The sequence below is a fragment of the Cyclopterus lumpus genome, chromosome 8 (assembly GCF_009769545.1).
Source record: "Cyclopterus lumpus isolate fCycLum1 chromosome 8, fCycLum1.pri, whole genome shotgun sequence".
NCBI lineage: Eukaryota > Metazoa > Chordata > Actinopteri > Perciformes > Cyclopteridae > Cyclopterus > Cyclopterus lumpus.
This window is the reverse complement of record NC_046973.1, coordinates 19,531,295-19,547,509: the sequence shown is the minus strand read 5'-3', so window position 1 is coordinate 19,547,509 and position 16,215 is coordinate 19,531,295. Positions and strand designations below refer to the sequence as shown.

The following is a 16,215-nucleotide window of genomic DNA, read 5'->3' as shown; positions in this document are numbered from 1 at the left end:
TATTGTTACTTTATAGCTGGCAATAACATTTAGGTAATTGGCAAACGGTACTTCTGGCAATTAACACGCTCACACACAAATAACATCCAGCATTTGTATTTATTTAGTTATAACTTTCACTGCATCATACAATATACTGTTTAGCACATTCTGCAAGGAAGTTTTAACCTGATTTTGAAATTGCATAAATGCAAGTAACACCGCTTCCAGAAAGTCATGGCACAAGGCTCATTGCTTCGCGGCATACCACTCAATTGTATTGCCATTTAGTTTAGATGGTGTTAACCATCAGAAAGGACTGATGGAAGTAAAATATAGAAAGAGGTTGCAATTATTATTCTAGTCTCGCCTGACAAAGGACAGTCATTGCATTACATAAAGGAAATATGGCTCAAGCATTCATCATCCCCAATCTAGCAGGGAGGTTTTTTCTTCTTCTATGTAATCCACAAGGTTAGATTCTCTTCCGGTGGTGTATTCACAGCATATTTATTGCACCCTGTCGCTCAATGCCTGTGACGGACATTAAAATGCTTGTGCAGTGTGACAAATAAATTTTTAAAAAAAGATCACTTCTTCTTGGTCCTGGGGTTACTGCTGAACATACTGATCCCCTGAGATCGGACCCCGACAGCCCCTGCGGTCACTCCTGGCTGCTGCATCACTTGGTCCAGAGTTGTCTTTTTTATGGCAGCTGGCGAGATTTTCTCTTGGTCGGCCAAAAACTGAAGTTCCCTTTTTAGGGAAGGGCATGGAACAAGAGACATTTACAACATAGTATAGAAACATACATATTTAGCACAGTAGTCGCGTAATAATAATAATAATAATAATCTGATCACTTTGTAACTAGTATCATGAGAAGGACAAAGCTCTCATTGCAACATTATTTGCATATAGCTCCATCTACTGTCAGAATTATAAACTTCAAAAGAAATACAACACTCTTGGCTATTTGAATATGACAATTAACTTGAAAGCATTTCTTGCGTATCCCTATGACAGGAAATATGATTTGTTAGTTTGTTTGTCTCACACTCTTCTTATCAACTTACTTAGTCCTAACACATGAGGCCTCTACAGCATTGATGAGGAGGCTGCGGAAGCCCCCACTCTCCATGACATGCAGGGCGTGGATGGTGGCGCCCCCTGGCGAACACACATTGTCCTTGAGCTGCCCTGGGTGCTGGTCTGAGTCCAACAACATCTTAGCAGCCCCCTTTAAAGAAACACAAAGGGAGATAGATCCACATGAGACCAACAGGATTGCTGTCATATCCAACTTGCATCTTTTTTCTAAAAAAAAGGTACTGAATATTTCGACTATGTCTAGAACCAACCAAGAAAGACTGCAGCTAGCAAAAATTGTGTCTGGATTTATAGATTCCACATGGAGAATAAACAATATACTGTGAACATGGGAATTAAATAGTGTCAGAGTGAGTAATATGAATCCATCATAGCAAAGCTTGAAAAATCTTTGTCACTTAATCCAAGAGGACCATAATACAACAGGAACCAAAAACATCCAAGAAAGCACATACATGCAATACACACATGTATTAAAAACATAAATAAAAAGGTAATACCAGCATAGCTTGGGCTCCCAGGTGTATGGCCAGCCTCCTCGGCAGGCCCATTTTCACTCCACCGTCAGCGAGAGCATCTACAGCAGTAAACGCCTGAAAGGCCACAATCATCGTCGTAAGGATCAGAATTAGGAATAGAAAAAAATAAACACAAGACTAATTTTTCACAGGCAAAAATGTTACGACACAATCAACAATATTTAAATGACTCACGTAAGCAGGACCACTGCCGCTGAGGCCGGTGACAGCATCAATCAGGTCCTCTTCCACCTCAGTGCAGTATCCCACACTGCCCATCAGCTGCTCCAGGAGCCTTCCATCCTCCACTTCTGCATGGGTGCCCGTGGCGTACACGGTGGCCCCCTCACGCACCACCACCGGAGTGTTTGTCATGCACCGCATCACCTTTGGATTAGGGCGATACTGCTGCAGCTTCTGAAGGGGAATGTAGCAATGCACTGACTGAGTTGTCCTCAAATTAAATAAAGGGAAACAAAGTTGGGCTGAGAGGATCGTTTATGGCTTTTAATTTGAATGAAACTAACGCAAATCAATATATTATACACTGGTAGATAGAATAGTTGACATGTAATATACATCTACTCAAGACAACATACCATGGGACTTTATTCAATGGAAATGCAGGAATGTTTCAAGCTCAAGTAGCCAACCAATGACATGTTACAACATGCGAGTGCTCAGCAGTGCGACAGCCTGGTGTTCAAATAAACAATAAATGGGGATGCACCTTTTTCAGTCCAGATACCACATTCCTGCGCTTTGAGCATCGGCCGATAACAATTACCGATCCGATACCAGTGTTTAATAAATAAGTTGTAGGAGTTGAAGACACTGGGATCATTAGGTTTGACCTAAATGTTGCTTTCCTATCTTTGTAAAACAAAATGGAACGAATAAATACATTAGGTCTAAATCGCACACCAACAACTTGGTTTAAAAGACATGATTGATGAATAATGTCATGTCATTTACAATTTACTAATAATTCTGGGATACTTATTCAATATATAATTATAGTTTAAACCTAATCTTAAAGACAGCTTTAAAGTTCACACTGAACAATGTTTTGGATCTATGCAAACTTTTGCAAATGAGCATACAAAAGCACAATCTTTATATACGTCTCGGTTAAATACTAAACACGCACTAATGCTTATCTGTTCGAGAGAATGCAATGATTAAGTATCGAGTGAAAAAACGATATAGTTGTCTCTTTAATCGGTTGTTAACAATAACAATATGACTTGCCTTCTCTATAGAGCCGATGGTGACACCTGCAGCACAGGACACGATGAGGTGACGATCTTCGATGTCTGGTCCAATCTCATCCAGCACAAAAGGGATGATGTGGGGCTTCACGGCCAGGAAGAGAATATCACTTTGGCTCACTGTCTCTTTGTTGCTGGTGGTGAAATTGACGCCCAACTTCTGCACAAATGACAATATAAATCGGGAAATAAGTATTCACAGGAATTCACAAAAACACGCACGCAAAAAAAGGAATGTTTGGAAACCTACAATTATATTCAGAATTAAAACTACAGATAACTAACTCTCCACCTACCCGCAGGCCCTGTACTGTGGGGAGATCTGTATCTGGGGAACTGGCTGTGATTCTGTGGGTGGCAATTACGCCTTGAAGGGGACAACATGTCCGGAAATAATGTCAGCGTCTGATTGCAATCAACAACACGAATCGAAATAATACACACACAAGGGGTGTGATTAAACATAAATAAATCACCTGCTGCCGTGAAGCCTCTGACCAGAGCGTGGGCCAGCTGGCCTGCTCCGATGAAGCCCACACTCATTCTACCTGCAGGGGGGGGGGGAATCCACGTCACGTCATCGCAACAAATACAGGTGGTTTTACTTCGTGTGCAAACCGTGTGCAGCTTGCATCCGGGGTAATGTTGCAGTAGCTGTAGTTGTTGGTAAACACACTTTTACTTCCTGGTTAAACGAAGTCAAATACATGTCTAAACACACGGTGGCAGCCGCCATATTGTTGTGCAAGTGAACACATTAAGGGAAAAGACTTACGAATAAACTGAGGAGGCCCACGGCCGACCGATATAGCGACCGGCTTCAAAGAAACACCTGGAACGTGGACCCGAGGGGTCGCGCGCGCCCTACTCTACCTGTTGCGAGAAAAGTCACTTGTCAAGCGAGCGGGCCAATGAGCGTGCGTGTTTTTGACCAATCACAGGGGTGTTGGGCAGAAACAGGGAGGCGGGTTTCTGTTAAACCTGTTGCGTCAAGGTTGTGAGGTCGGGGAGAAAAGTAGGAAGCCAGGAAGTTACTTTACTGCCACCTGCTGGATGAGACCTTGAAGGACAAGGTGGAGGTGTTCTTGGAAGGTAGACAGACGTGTGACCCAGTGAGCCCACCTGTAGCACAGGTATCAGTAGGTTCTACACGTTGATGTACTTCTATTGGTGCATGGAGAAGGGGAGTTATTAAGTCTGAAGAGGTCAAACTCCTGCAACACTGTAGATTAGACCAACGCCTTTTTGGGCTTGTGTCCTTCACCATGAAATGTATTAAAAAATAACATTTAAATAGAGTGGGTTTGAAGCAAAAGGAATACAATTGACGATGATAAATATGCTAAATTAGTCACCGGTTTGGTGTGAAAGCGTGCAACCAACACAAATGCGTCTCAGGAAACTGTTTTCTAACACTGTGGATTGCATGTCATTTAACATATTTATAAATGACTGATTTATAAATCGCACATATTGAAGTATCACGTTCATTTGATTTAATCAGGCTATAAATCACGTGTACTTTAATCAACACAACTACCAATTTCATTTTTGATTTGAACCTTTGCCAACATAGCGATGAGATTTATGAGTCTTCTGTCTTCTGAAAGATGAGAGTTACGGTTCTTCAAGCAAAGAATACAGAGATAAAAACAAAATAGACCAATAAAACATATTATTTGATTCCATTTTTATTAACCGTGGAACACATCAGAAATATAGCAAAAGATGAGATTACACAAAATAAATTCATTTATAAGATACATTTAACATTCAGTGGATGACCGTGATGAACGGCCTAATGAACTTACATTACATTGCATTACATCTGTGGAGTAAAGAATAAAAAAAATGTCTAGAAGGCCAAAACCGAAAGCAAAGTTCAGTGCATACTGTCGACTTAACATATGCCATTCATCTCTGTATGAATTCATCCTTTTTACACCCATTTTAATGCATATATTAATACATAAATAAATTGTTCTGCCTCTTTACTCTGACTGACATAACACTGTTCTGATATTCCACACATTACACCACACTCCCATAGGTCCTTCCTGTATGCCACCACCCAAGGTCTGTGCAGAGTAGTTGCCGATGAGATGGACATACCTCCCAAGGACAAAGATGGACAAAGATGCTGAGATCAGCTTGTTGAAGCACCTGGCAGTCTCTCCCTGGTAGGTCACAGCAGAACTGGGCAAAGACCTTTTAAGCATATAAAAAGGGGGAAATACTGTCCGTTTTGCTGCCTACAGGCAAAATTCTACCCCAAAAAATAGGAAATCTCACACATAGATGTGACACCGTGAATCTATGGATCCAAGGGAATTATTCCTTCACAGAGACCTGCCTGTGGAGAGCATGATGTGCACTCAAAGTTTCTTTGTTTGTCTTTTAATAAACAGTCTTCAGGGGAGGAGGGGGTTCAGACAGCAGAGCTGGAGACAAAGCGAATCCTCTGGGAGTAAACGAGGTCCACGAAATATAGGACCATGTTGACGTTGGTGAACACCGCCACCACTAACTTACTGTCCCAGGCGCATTCTCCTCGGGGGCAGTCCTCAGGACGGGTAGTGGTGCCGTACTTCTTGTCAAAGCTGAAGATGGGCCAGACCAGTGCCGTGCTGAGGTAGAGGATCACGGCGAAGAAGGTGTAGACGATCACACACCGATCAAAGGGGACCCGCAGGGCAGAGGTCCGGCCAGAAACAGTCAGCACGACCACGACGACCGTGACACAGAAGCACAGGCTGTACACCACCACGCAGTACTGGGTGGCCACGTAGAGGGTGTACTCGCTGTCATTGGCCAGGGCTCCGAAAATAATGCAGGCCACAAAACCCTGGACCACCTTGAGTAGGCCGGACACAGTGGCCATGTAACCCACCACGGCCCCTGGCTTGGCTCGAGTTAGGAACACCTCAGCACCGTAGGGGAAGCAGCAGACGCTGGAGCAGACGGTGACAGCAATGCGGTAGATTTGGACCTCGCAGTCCTCATCGGGGCACTCAGTTTGGAGGAAGTACACCGGGTAGACCACAGAGGCCGTGATGTACATGAGCGTTGCCAGCATGGCGAACGCCACGGTGAAGTTATCCCAGGAAATGGGCATGCACGCGTGGAGCCGCGTGATGTCCAAGGTGAACACAACCAGCGTGACCGCAAAGCAGAAGCACCAGACGAACATGCAGAAGGTTCCGTAGGTGGCGCTGTAGTCCGCGCCGTGAGACACAAGAGACATTATGGTGCAGCCGAGCAGCAGCTGGCATATTCGGGCTGCACCTAAAGGTGACAGCACAGCTTCTTTGTTGAGGTAGTGTCCTCCGTGAGAGTCCATGGTGGCAGCTCTGGAGATTCGTGACGTCCTGTCCTCTGGTCTTGGTGTCCTTGTGGCCGACTCTTCACAGGCCTCACCCTTTACTTGGGTGCCTTTTTATAGATGGTCCTTAATTACAAAGGTCCGTAATTCTTTCCTGAGCTTGCTTTGTAATTACAGCAGTCTGCGTAAGATCAAGTCACATTTATACACTGTTATGTAGAAGTCAGTAGAGCAGCTTGTTTTAGAAAAGGGTATTTAATTAGAACAGCTTGGAATAAGATATATTGTGTACTTTTTGTTAGTTTGTTTCTAAAGTAATATCTCTGCTCGGCTGCACAACTCTGTAAACTATGAACACAGAGTATAATGTCTGTAAATCACATAGCACTGGCATCAGTCCTTTTTATCGTGTTTAAAAAATGTTTTAGAGATGAAGATCTTGATCTGGGTCTTACTCAAAGCTGAAGTGTTCGTCCTCACATATCTTGGGTTCCCTTGCGTGCTCTCTTCAATCACCACGTTGTCCAGTGTATCAAAAGTCCAAAGTGGAGTAAGGTCCTCTAAAAGTCATATCCAGGGATCAATCTTCCGACAATAGCCCCACAGTGACGAACAGGTGGGCCAGTTTGTTGTCCTGTCAGTCAAGTTCCATTACTCTTTTGTAATTTCTTCACCGTCGGCCCTAAAGTGCTCATTGGCTCTGCCTCTTGCTCTTTGTCCTGCTGTCTCTGCCTGCGTTTGCCTCGTGGATCGGGTCTCTCACTCTTTCTTGCCCTCTCAAACACACACACACCCTCTCCCTCCTGCGTGCGTCAGCGTGCACTCGGTGGACTGCAAGAGGCAGTTGTTTAAATGAAAGTTTGTGCCGAGCCCAGGATGCAGGCCTCACCAGCACTATAAATAGGGGGTCTATATTCCACAGAGGGGTGGAGGCTTCATGTGGCAGGCAGTATGGGAGTCGTATTTCTAGGGAGAACCCAGAGAGGCTGAGTTAGAGCACCCTCAGTAAGAAACTGCCATTTATACCGGTGTAATTACAGGGAGGGAGGCTTAGACTCCCATTAGAGGCATAAATGACATACAGGAGGGATGGTTATGATTATGTGATTGCAGATTTGAGCGATGCATGTAAAACAGAGGTGGAAATAAATTAGTAGTTACTTAAAATACTTGAAACTGAGGGTAGTATGCTGTGATTTTTCAGTTACAGGTGAACATATTCATTGTACAGCATGTGAAGTCTAGTGGGGTCTCGTAGAAATCCTTCCTACTTTTTCTGTGTCCTATATTTTCCTTTTTTTTAATGTCTGGCACATTCCAAAACGCATTATAGTCCAAGATTGCTTTGTAGGAATGATAGAAGCATGAATCGCACGGTGATCGGCTCCTCCTGACCACATCGAGCTGGCCAATGCAGCATTGACATGTGTGTAATGTTAGAAGATGTATTGTAGACTGGTTATATAAAGTTTGCTATTATCAGTTCATCAGGTAATTTACTATTAGATACGGGTCATTTTCAATAAAATATAAATGCCAACATCTCCCACTTTCAGCTACTTGTTACTTACCTACTTTTGGAGATTGACCACAGTTCTTGAGATTTAACAAAAGCTGCAAAAATATGGTGTTTGGAAAAACCTTTAGCTGACAGATTGTGTACACTAAGCCTCATATCTGTTATAAGATACGTCAAAATGGTGACAGGGCTGAGTTTGGGGAGCCTGAGGGAGCTGTTGACCTTAACTCCTGTTTTTTGTGCGGTGAGTGTTAAATGGGATTGAGAATTGAGCAAATGCTACGACTACTACTACTCCATTCAGTATTATACAAATGATATCAATAAAATGACAAACAAGACTGCACAGCAATATTTACCTTGTAGTATATGTAATGTGTCCTTTTCTTTTCGGTCTGATACAAAGACATGCAATCAACACAAGGAGAACAACAGCAATGTATTTACAATATACAAAGAATCACTTCTCTGTGAAAATAGCACTTATAAATATGATTTACATAACAAAATAAATATGTAAATTACCAATGCAAGCTTGAGTTTTTTTTTTTCTTCTGTTAAAAAATATGTTACAGAATAAAATTACACGTAGTAATACGGTTCCTTCTCTGGTGTGGATGCGAAATAGAGGTCCTTTAAAAACATCATTTATAAAGTCATCATTACATACAACATTGTCATTATATTAAAACGTGATCTCTATTATGAAATATAGGAAGGGAGTTACAATAGTGAACACTTGAAGAACCTATACAAATACTCAAAAAATATACAATACACGTAATTTGTCTCCCTTTAAATGTTCATTGCATTGATCTGAGGATTGCTGAGCTACTGACCTGGCATGCATGTGTGCCCCACGTCTGGGGGGTTGGACCGCCCTCTTGAGAAAGAGCTACAGACGAGCTGTACTGGCTGTACTGGACTGTACTGGACTGTACTGGACTGTACTGGACTGTGGTGTACGGAGAGCTACTGGTGGATCTGTCAAATGGTTCTCGACCCACAATCTTCAGCTTCACTAAACCGGCATCTTCCCAGCTGTCCAAGCTACCTTCATCTTTCTCCTAACCCACACTAATCACAACAACAACAACAACAACAACAACAACAACAACAACGACATATCTTTTTGGAGCATTGTCTGCCTTTTGTTCTTTTTGGCTGCTTTCTTTTTAGCGAGGAATAACATTTGATATGTGTCTGTTTAATTTCTGAAGCCTATTGTTTAATGCATTTTCTTGAATTCATGATGTGTACCTTTTTTATTTAAATCTCATTATTACTCGACAACCTTGGCCGTAGTTTATTTGTGACACTTAATGAATTGGCGAAAAAAAATCATTTTCATGTTAATCAAACTTACGATTAGAGGAGTATTCACTACCGTTATTGCCATGTAAATACAACATGTAATTTCTGATCCAGTGCCTTTCTCACCTCATCTGTTATCTGTTACTGCCTCAATGACGGTTTTGTGTGTGATGAGAATCTATAAAACTGTGGTTTTATATAAAATTAGACCCTTATACACTCTATAGTGTCTACTGAACAAAGACAGCATCCTTACGTCATTGTGATGTTTTCTTTTCTTTTTTTAAAACAATGACTAAATATAATCTACTGATGGATGAAAATAATATTTAAATGATAAAACAACAACGAACATCCTTAAAACTGGATTAAATGTGTGATATCTTTTTCTTTACAAAGCAAAAAGATAATTCAAATGGAGAGTAGCAGAGAGTTGTGCGTTGTCGCGTTGCCCCTGTACTTGTCAAAGGGATTGTCGGACAAATAAAAGCCCCCCCGTGTTTGACTGAGCTCAAACTAATGCAAACAAGAGGTCAGAGGGGAGTTGACTATAGGTAGAATGGGTTGTGAAGGAGGAATTGGAGGTATCAGCCATGGGAGACTGGCCAGAGAGACCAGCCAGCCCTGCGTGGGCTTAGCTTGGAGATGCTGTTTGTGTGTGTGTCCCTTTAGCTGCCGCTGCTGAGCATGCCCAGTAGCTTGCTGGGGTCCATGCCCTGCTGCTGGGCCATCTTCTGCACATCAAAGCCCATGTGCTTGAGGAACTGAACGCCGTCTATCTCCTGTCCGGTGAACTGGTTTCGGATGGTGGGGCAAGTGGGGTTGCAGTGTGGCCACGGGCAGCTGTCAATCAGATGCACGGGGCAGCCTTTGGGCGGAGCCTTGTTGTTCCTGTTGTCGTTGAGGCTGCGGTCCCAGCAGTACAGGGCTCGGGGCAAGGAGGTGCCTTTCACCTGGATGTCAGTCCAGTAACTAGAACAGAACACAAGAGGGCGCTGTCAGCTCACGAGTAGAGAGCCTCCGGCACAAAGCTTAGTGTCCCCCAAGATAAATGATACACTGAGAAGACAGAGGATTGAAAATGAAATCATACTCACTTTCTGGTGATAACTTCATGTGATAGACATGCTGGAGCAAACATAGCCCTGCAGATAGAAAACAAACAACACATAAACCGATTTGAATCCATGCAATAATCCCACTTGAATTCTCCTCCTAAAAGAGGCCTTACGGGACATCTTTCAGTGTGTTCCTCAGCTCAATGCCCAAGTTTTGGATGTAGCGCCACTGGCTTTCTTGCACAGGCTGGCCTGTCAGCTGGATGTTGTCCACTGTCAGCTGGGCCTCGTCAAACAGCCACTGGACAACAAACACAGGGCCTGCACAGGGGGAATGGACAAAGATGAATGTAAGATTATTGTAGATATATATATATATATACGTACCAAATACTACTCGGGTATGTTGGGCTTGCATGTGCAGTAGGTTGATATTAAATGGTACAGAATGAGATCCCAAACTCACTCTTTATTGAAGGGAAGACTCTATATCCAAAGAAACAGTTCCACTCCTGTCCTTCATGGGTTTGCCTGCACCTCTCCGGTACCACTCCTCCCCAGTACCTGATGGGACGGGTGGAACGACACACAGGTGTGAGGATCTCGGCATCGTACTAAAATAAGTCCATCTCACAAATCCTTGTCTTTTTTATAATAATATTCACTGGTTCCCATACTTGATGCCTCTCTTGATGGTCTCCGTGGGGGCACAGCTGACAGCGTCCAAGCAGTCCGTGCTGTGGTACTGCTTGTTGTCCAGGAACCAGCCAGAATCAGACAGGCCTCGCACTTGTATCCCAGTGTGTCCCTGCCCCTCCAGCAGCTCTGCCACATGGTCCACGTTCAGAAGGACCCCAGTACCGCCCGCGCTGCACGCACAAATATGACATATTCTTAGCAAACACCTGCGCGCGACATGAATGGCATGTCTACGATTTTGAATTTGAAATCACGAGCAACATGTTCACACATGAACACACCTGCTTCCTGCGAGGAGGAGAACTTTTGCGCTGTCCAGACCTTTGTTCAGCAGCTCCTTCACAACCTCCTGAATGATCAGTGAGCCCATGAAGGCATATCCACCTACACACAACACAGAGTAGAACTATAGCTCCTTTGTTTTCTTTACAAAGAGGGTTGCAGCGCTAGGCTTGTTTGAATGATTCACTAATGTCTTACTCTGCTCTGTTTTGGCTGTAGCGCCGCTCCACACGTCGCTGGAGCAGTACGGGATGTACCTGCACCATCAACACACAGTTAAAGTTCTCAGCTGTGATTACAAATGGAGCTCCAACAAACACACAAACATTAGTCAACTTACACCATGTTGGCGTTCCACCAGTGAGGGTTTTCCTCAGGTAGCGGAGACAGGATCCCTGTGCCTGCAGAGACAGATCAACATGTATCATTAGCCATCCTGGCACTCCCAGACACATCCTCTTCCTCCTCATCATCATTACCACGTGGATTACAGTTATTACACTGCAATGAGAGAGGGGAGCGTCTCAGTTCCTACAGCAGCGGGCGCCAGGTAGCCCTCCACCGCAGCGACATTATGACAGGGTGACAGATACATCCGATCCTTTTAATTACTGAGACATTAGGATATAGCTTTTTTTTTTTTCCACCGCGTTTTTTTCGGGGTCAGGATTTGCTTTCGGGTCACAGGTGGAGTAACAGGGGCGCTTATGAAGTACCCAAAATAGCTGAAGCTGACCTGTTTTAGTTTGGGGCCAGTTGGATGAACTCATCAGTGTCCTCATGGTGTCATATCGGTTGTCACAGTTCTCCTTGTTGAAGCAGTACCAGCCGCCTGGAAATATAGATACACACACAAAAAAACACGGAGAGTGTATCACACACATTGTCAAGAAGTATTCATCATTCTCAATTTGAGCGTTAGAAGGAGAAACATAATACAATTATATATATATATTTATACTGACCCTCTAAGAATATCAACCAGCGCCTGCTGCCTCGAGATTCTTTCAGGTAGTACCTGCGAGAGACCAAAGAACATCAAATCAACACATCATAGCGGACGCGTCGATAACGCTTGAACATAAATATACGAATGTGACACTAAATACCCTTGAGGTTTATTTTACACCGCCTGCATAACAATATATCTAAACGACGGGTAGATAAAACCACATTCCACAATTGTGATACACCGGCTCTTTTCTTCAGAAACACGAGATAAACACTGAAAAATAATATCCGCACTGTTTCTACTAGCAGTGACGGTATCCAAGTAAGAAATATAAACACGTAGGACACCATCGCTTTAAGCCAAACAAAGATGTCTTGTTATGCTGGTGATTACTGACAGCGACAAATGAAATTGTGCCTGTATAAATCCAAGGAGTACACAAGAGAGAACAATGAGGCGATGTTTGCATTTAGGAAACTGATATCGGGATCAAACAGGAGATAAACTGTCCCTTATCCTGTTTGTTGTTTGCACATAGTGTTCCTCATGTTTAATGTAGCAATCCATCATCCTCATCACTCTGATCATCATTCATCAACACAACATAGAATCGAGGCTCCTTAGCCCACAGTAATGATAAAGAGATGCGGTGCAATGAAGTGACTCGAATGACGCGTGTAGATGTCCACACACAGTCTGTCTTCTTCACTTAGGATGTCCAAAAATAATGGCCATGCCGGACCCTGGGTGAGAAGAAGTGCACGTTGTTTTTTTGTGCCAGGTTACAATTTTAATAAGAAGTTAATGCCCGCTAGAATAACCCATGTGTGCTGTATGTTGTCAGTCCAGAAGAGGGCATGCGCACTCTGCTGGACGTTGTCCTGTCAGACGCTTCACCGTCCTTTTTCCAACAGGATTTTTACATGTGCATCTGCAAGGCTGAAGGATGTATATATATATATATATATATATATATATATATATATATATATATATATATATATATATATATATAGTATCCAGCCGACTTTACAGAGGACTAAACTCGAGGGATTGTCAAAAGGACTTCACAAACAGACTTGGCTGAAGCTCTGAGCTGTTTGCTCAGACTCTGAATCACACTTTGGCTACAATTGATGTCTCGTACTATTATTGCGAGGCGCAGTCAATGATGTGGGCTGAAGACAGTGCACTCCGCTCACTACTCCCAAACAACAAAGTGAAGGCGGGCTTGGCAAGCTGAACAAGCCAAGAGGGGAAAGGCGCTGCATCAACACACTCGCTCTAACATGTGTTTCCAGAAGATGAATCACACACTTACACCTTCCCGTCCTGTGAATGGGTTTTTTTGCTCGTTGCGTCCCAGTTCATCTGTTACTGTCACGATACCTCTGTGGAAAACACTGTGGGTAGCTGATGGATTAGCATCTCAACTGACTGAATGAAACAGCCATCTGCCAGTAACCGTCCCTTGCATCTCTAAAGAGCTAAGAGCTTTACCGCCCCAGCAGCTCTCTCCACCAGGCACTTCGGGGTTTTACAGGAATTAGACAGGCTAGTAAATCCATAAAGAGATATGTATTTTTGTAATTTAAAAAAAAGAAGTAATTTCAGTCAAGTCTCCCCATCACTGAACTGGTCCCGGATAAGTTCTTATGCACAGATACGTCATCAAAGCCTCTTTATATGGAACAGACAACATTGAGAGGAAAGCATTTATATAATACTCTCAAATAATAATGAATGCACGACATTATTGTGATTGTGCTTTTCAATAGTTTTGCTATATTACGCCTCTGTAAATTAGGGGTGTACAATTTAAATACTGTTCTTTTATTGTGGTACAGTTTGTGCGGAATGGTATGAGACACAAGTGAAATCCACTTGTCTTTTGGACCGTGCAGATATCGTGTTCAAAATAACACCTTCTACAACTAACTTGTGCTTGATTGATCCCCACCTGCCTTGATTATCAGTATTATTTGGCCAGGGATCAGTACAACTGACGGTATTCAACTTGACTCTCTGCAAACTGAGCTCAAAAGGGTCCATAGGACTGAGGATTGTTTGTGTATTATACAATATAAGAGGCAGTGGATCTGTCTGATATTAATGTGCTTTTAGTGCCATGGCTTATCGCTTTAAATCATTCAGGCCGAAGGGATTTCTGCTTTACATCATGTCAACAGTGGAGATCATGGCAAACAAATGGAGGGATCTGTTGTTTACCTCATGGACCTTAGACTACAATATATTTTTACCAGACACTCACAGGAGCCATTAATAGCAACTAGTACACGTTTTACAGAAGCCAAGTAAATAACACATAGTGTTATCAGCCAGCAGTGTGCATGGGTGTGGGTGCAATCATCAGAGAGAGAGACGAGCACAGAGAGAGAGAGAGAGAGAGAGAGAGCGACGAGCTGGGGTCTGACGACTTCAATCTAAACTTTATGCACAGCAAATCCTGTATTCTAATTTGAAGCAAGGGAAGTGAAGCATAGGTCATGTGGCTATCTGCACAGTTCACGCATCGCTGACGCAAAGCAGCTGTTTGATCTCATCCCGGTATTCTGTCCTAGGGCATAGCTCTCCCCATTTATTTGGGTTATTTACTTTGGGTGGACGACCAGCAGCACGGGCGCAGTAACAAGTGCTCCTCTTTGCTACAGGTTGCACTGCCGCAGCTGACCCCGGCGATCACATGATATGATGGATCACTCGGACACCTGTGTTTCTAAGTCGGTACGTACCCTGCAGGACTTCCATCGTTGCAGGTGACCGACGTGTTCTCCAAAAGGTTCAGCTTCATGTCGTGGTCGAGCCTCTGCGCAGAGCACGGGTAGAGGGACTGCGCAAGGTTCTTCACTTGCGTCATGAAGTTATCCATGTTCTCCTCCACGGCGGTGAAATCCAGAGGGAAGCTCTCCGTGGTATCACCCCGATCCGCCCGGTATGTGGGAGGAGGTGGTGGGCGTCGTGGTTGTGGGTTGCGGCCACCCCGAAACCTCCGTGCGCAAAGCGCTCCGGACTGCATCAGCACCAGCAGCAGCACCGACGAAACCATTCTGATCGATGTCATCTTCTCCCGATGGAAGATGTTCTTTTCTTCAAGCGCAACGTCTCGTCAGGGGAAACACGCGCGCGCACCGATGTGTAGCTGAGAAAGAACAGACGACAACCACGCGCTGTTTCAAAGACGACACAACTCGTGGCGCCCCGCTCCTAGAAACGCTTCAATTTGATGTCAACTATATATATATTTTGTTTTTAAAGTCCTTTTAAATGATTCACAGTCATCCGCTGAGTTCTCTGGATCTATTTAATCAAAGAGGACAACCGTTCTCCCATCTAAGCCCAACTCAAGCCCTTCTGGACCAAGCGCACAAGCTTGAACGACAACACTGGTGCCATGCTCTTGTATTTTATTCAAACTTTCCCCCCGTGAGTGTCCGTGCAGCCAATCGCAGGAGCGGGGCCGGACTCGGGGCATAATCAAGCGTGGAAGACTACCCCCCTTTTTTTTTTCTTCTTCTTCTTTTTTTTTTCTTTATATAGGGGAACAAAAATGTCCATGCGTTGGTTCTTTTGATCCGCGATGTTTTATTTGAAGTGGTGGTTTTTATTGGCTTTGAAATGCCCATTTCCCATTCCACCACAAATTTATGAAGTGAGAATACGCATCTTGTTACACACTTGCTTGAAAAATCAAGTGCGGGGAGAAAAATAAATGTTAAAAAAATCACAGGAAGATCAAAACTGGGGCAGAGTTCCAACAATATTTGGTCAGGAAAATACAGTTTGATGTCAGACTTTAAACTTGATAAATAAGCGGACGTTGTTATTGTTATTAGTTCACTTATTTTAAAGGCTTTACTTTTACAAGGCAAATAAAAACATAACATTGTTTAGAGAGTATCATCCTACCAGCCCACAAACTCCACATATATCTCTTTTTAGGGATCACTTCCAGTCCCGACTAGTCGAGCTGCTCATGTTTTCTTAAGGTTTGGAAAAGGACTTGGACACTTGTTTTTTTTAATCCAGACGGGGCCTCCAAAGATCAAAGCACCCATCACTCCCCCCCCCCCCCCCCCCCCCCACCCCCCTTGCCTCCTCACTCCCTCTTCAGTCTCTTCCAAACTTTCCTGGTCTACTGTATATTTTAAGTCGAGCAGAGCATTCTGATGG

At 43.6% G+C, this 16,215-nt stretch overlaps 3 protein-coding genes across 3 annotated transcripts; all 3 read right to left on the bottom strand.

Moving 5' to 3' along the window:
- Positions 1–80: 80 nt before the first annotated feature.
- pycr1a (pyrroline-5-carboxylate reductase 1a) lies at positions 81–3,789 on the bottom strand. Its single transcript, XM_034539921.1, has 8 exons — positions 3,654–3,789; positions 3,355–3,426; positions 3,175–3,245; positions 2,859–3,038; positions 1,803–2,024; positions 1,590–1,682; positions 1,056–1,219; positions 81–735 (listed from the first exon to the last, which is right to left on the bottom strand). The coding sequence occupies exons 2-8, from the start codon at positions 3,419–3,421 to the stop codon at positions 570–572; spliced, it is 963 nt and encodes a 320-aa protein (XP_034395812.1). The 5' UTR covers positions 3,422–3,426; positions 3,654–3,789; the 3' UTR covers positions 81–569.
- A 1,517-nt stretch (positions 3,790–5,306) lies between these two features.
- LOC117735357 (myeloid-associated differentiation marker-like protein 2) lies at positions 5,307–6,218 on the bottom strand. The gene has a single exon (XM_034539922.1). The coding sequence runs from the start codon at positions 6,216–6,218 to the stop codon at positions 5,307–5,309; it is 912 nt and encodes a 303-aa protein (XP_034395813.1).
- Positions 6,219–8,100: 1,882 nt separating this feature from the next.
- On the bottom strand, positions 8,101–15,435 carry notum1a (notum, palmitoleoyl-protein carboxylesterase a). Its single transcript, XM_034539919.1, has 11 exons — positions 14,778–15,435; positions 12,038–12,090; positions 11,809–11,904; positions 11,413–11,473; positions 11,271–11,329; positions 11,072–11,174; positions 10,769–10,960; positions 10,558–10,655; positions 10,265–10,412; positions 10,131–10,178; positions 8,101–10,005 (listed from the first exon to the last, which is right to left on the bottom strand). Exons 1-11 carry the CDS (start codon positions 15,104–15,106, stop codon positions 9,702–9,704), a joined length of 1,491 nt encoding a protein of 496 aa, XP_034395810.1. The 5' UTR covers positions 15,107–15,435; the 3' UTR covers positions 8,101–9,701.
- Positions 15,436–16,215: the final 780 nt, after the last annotated feature.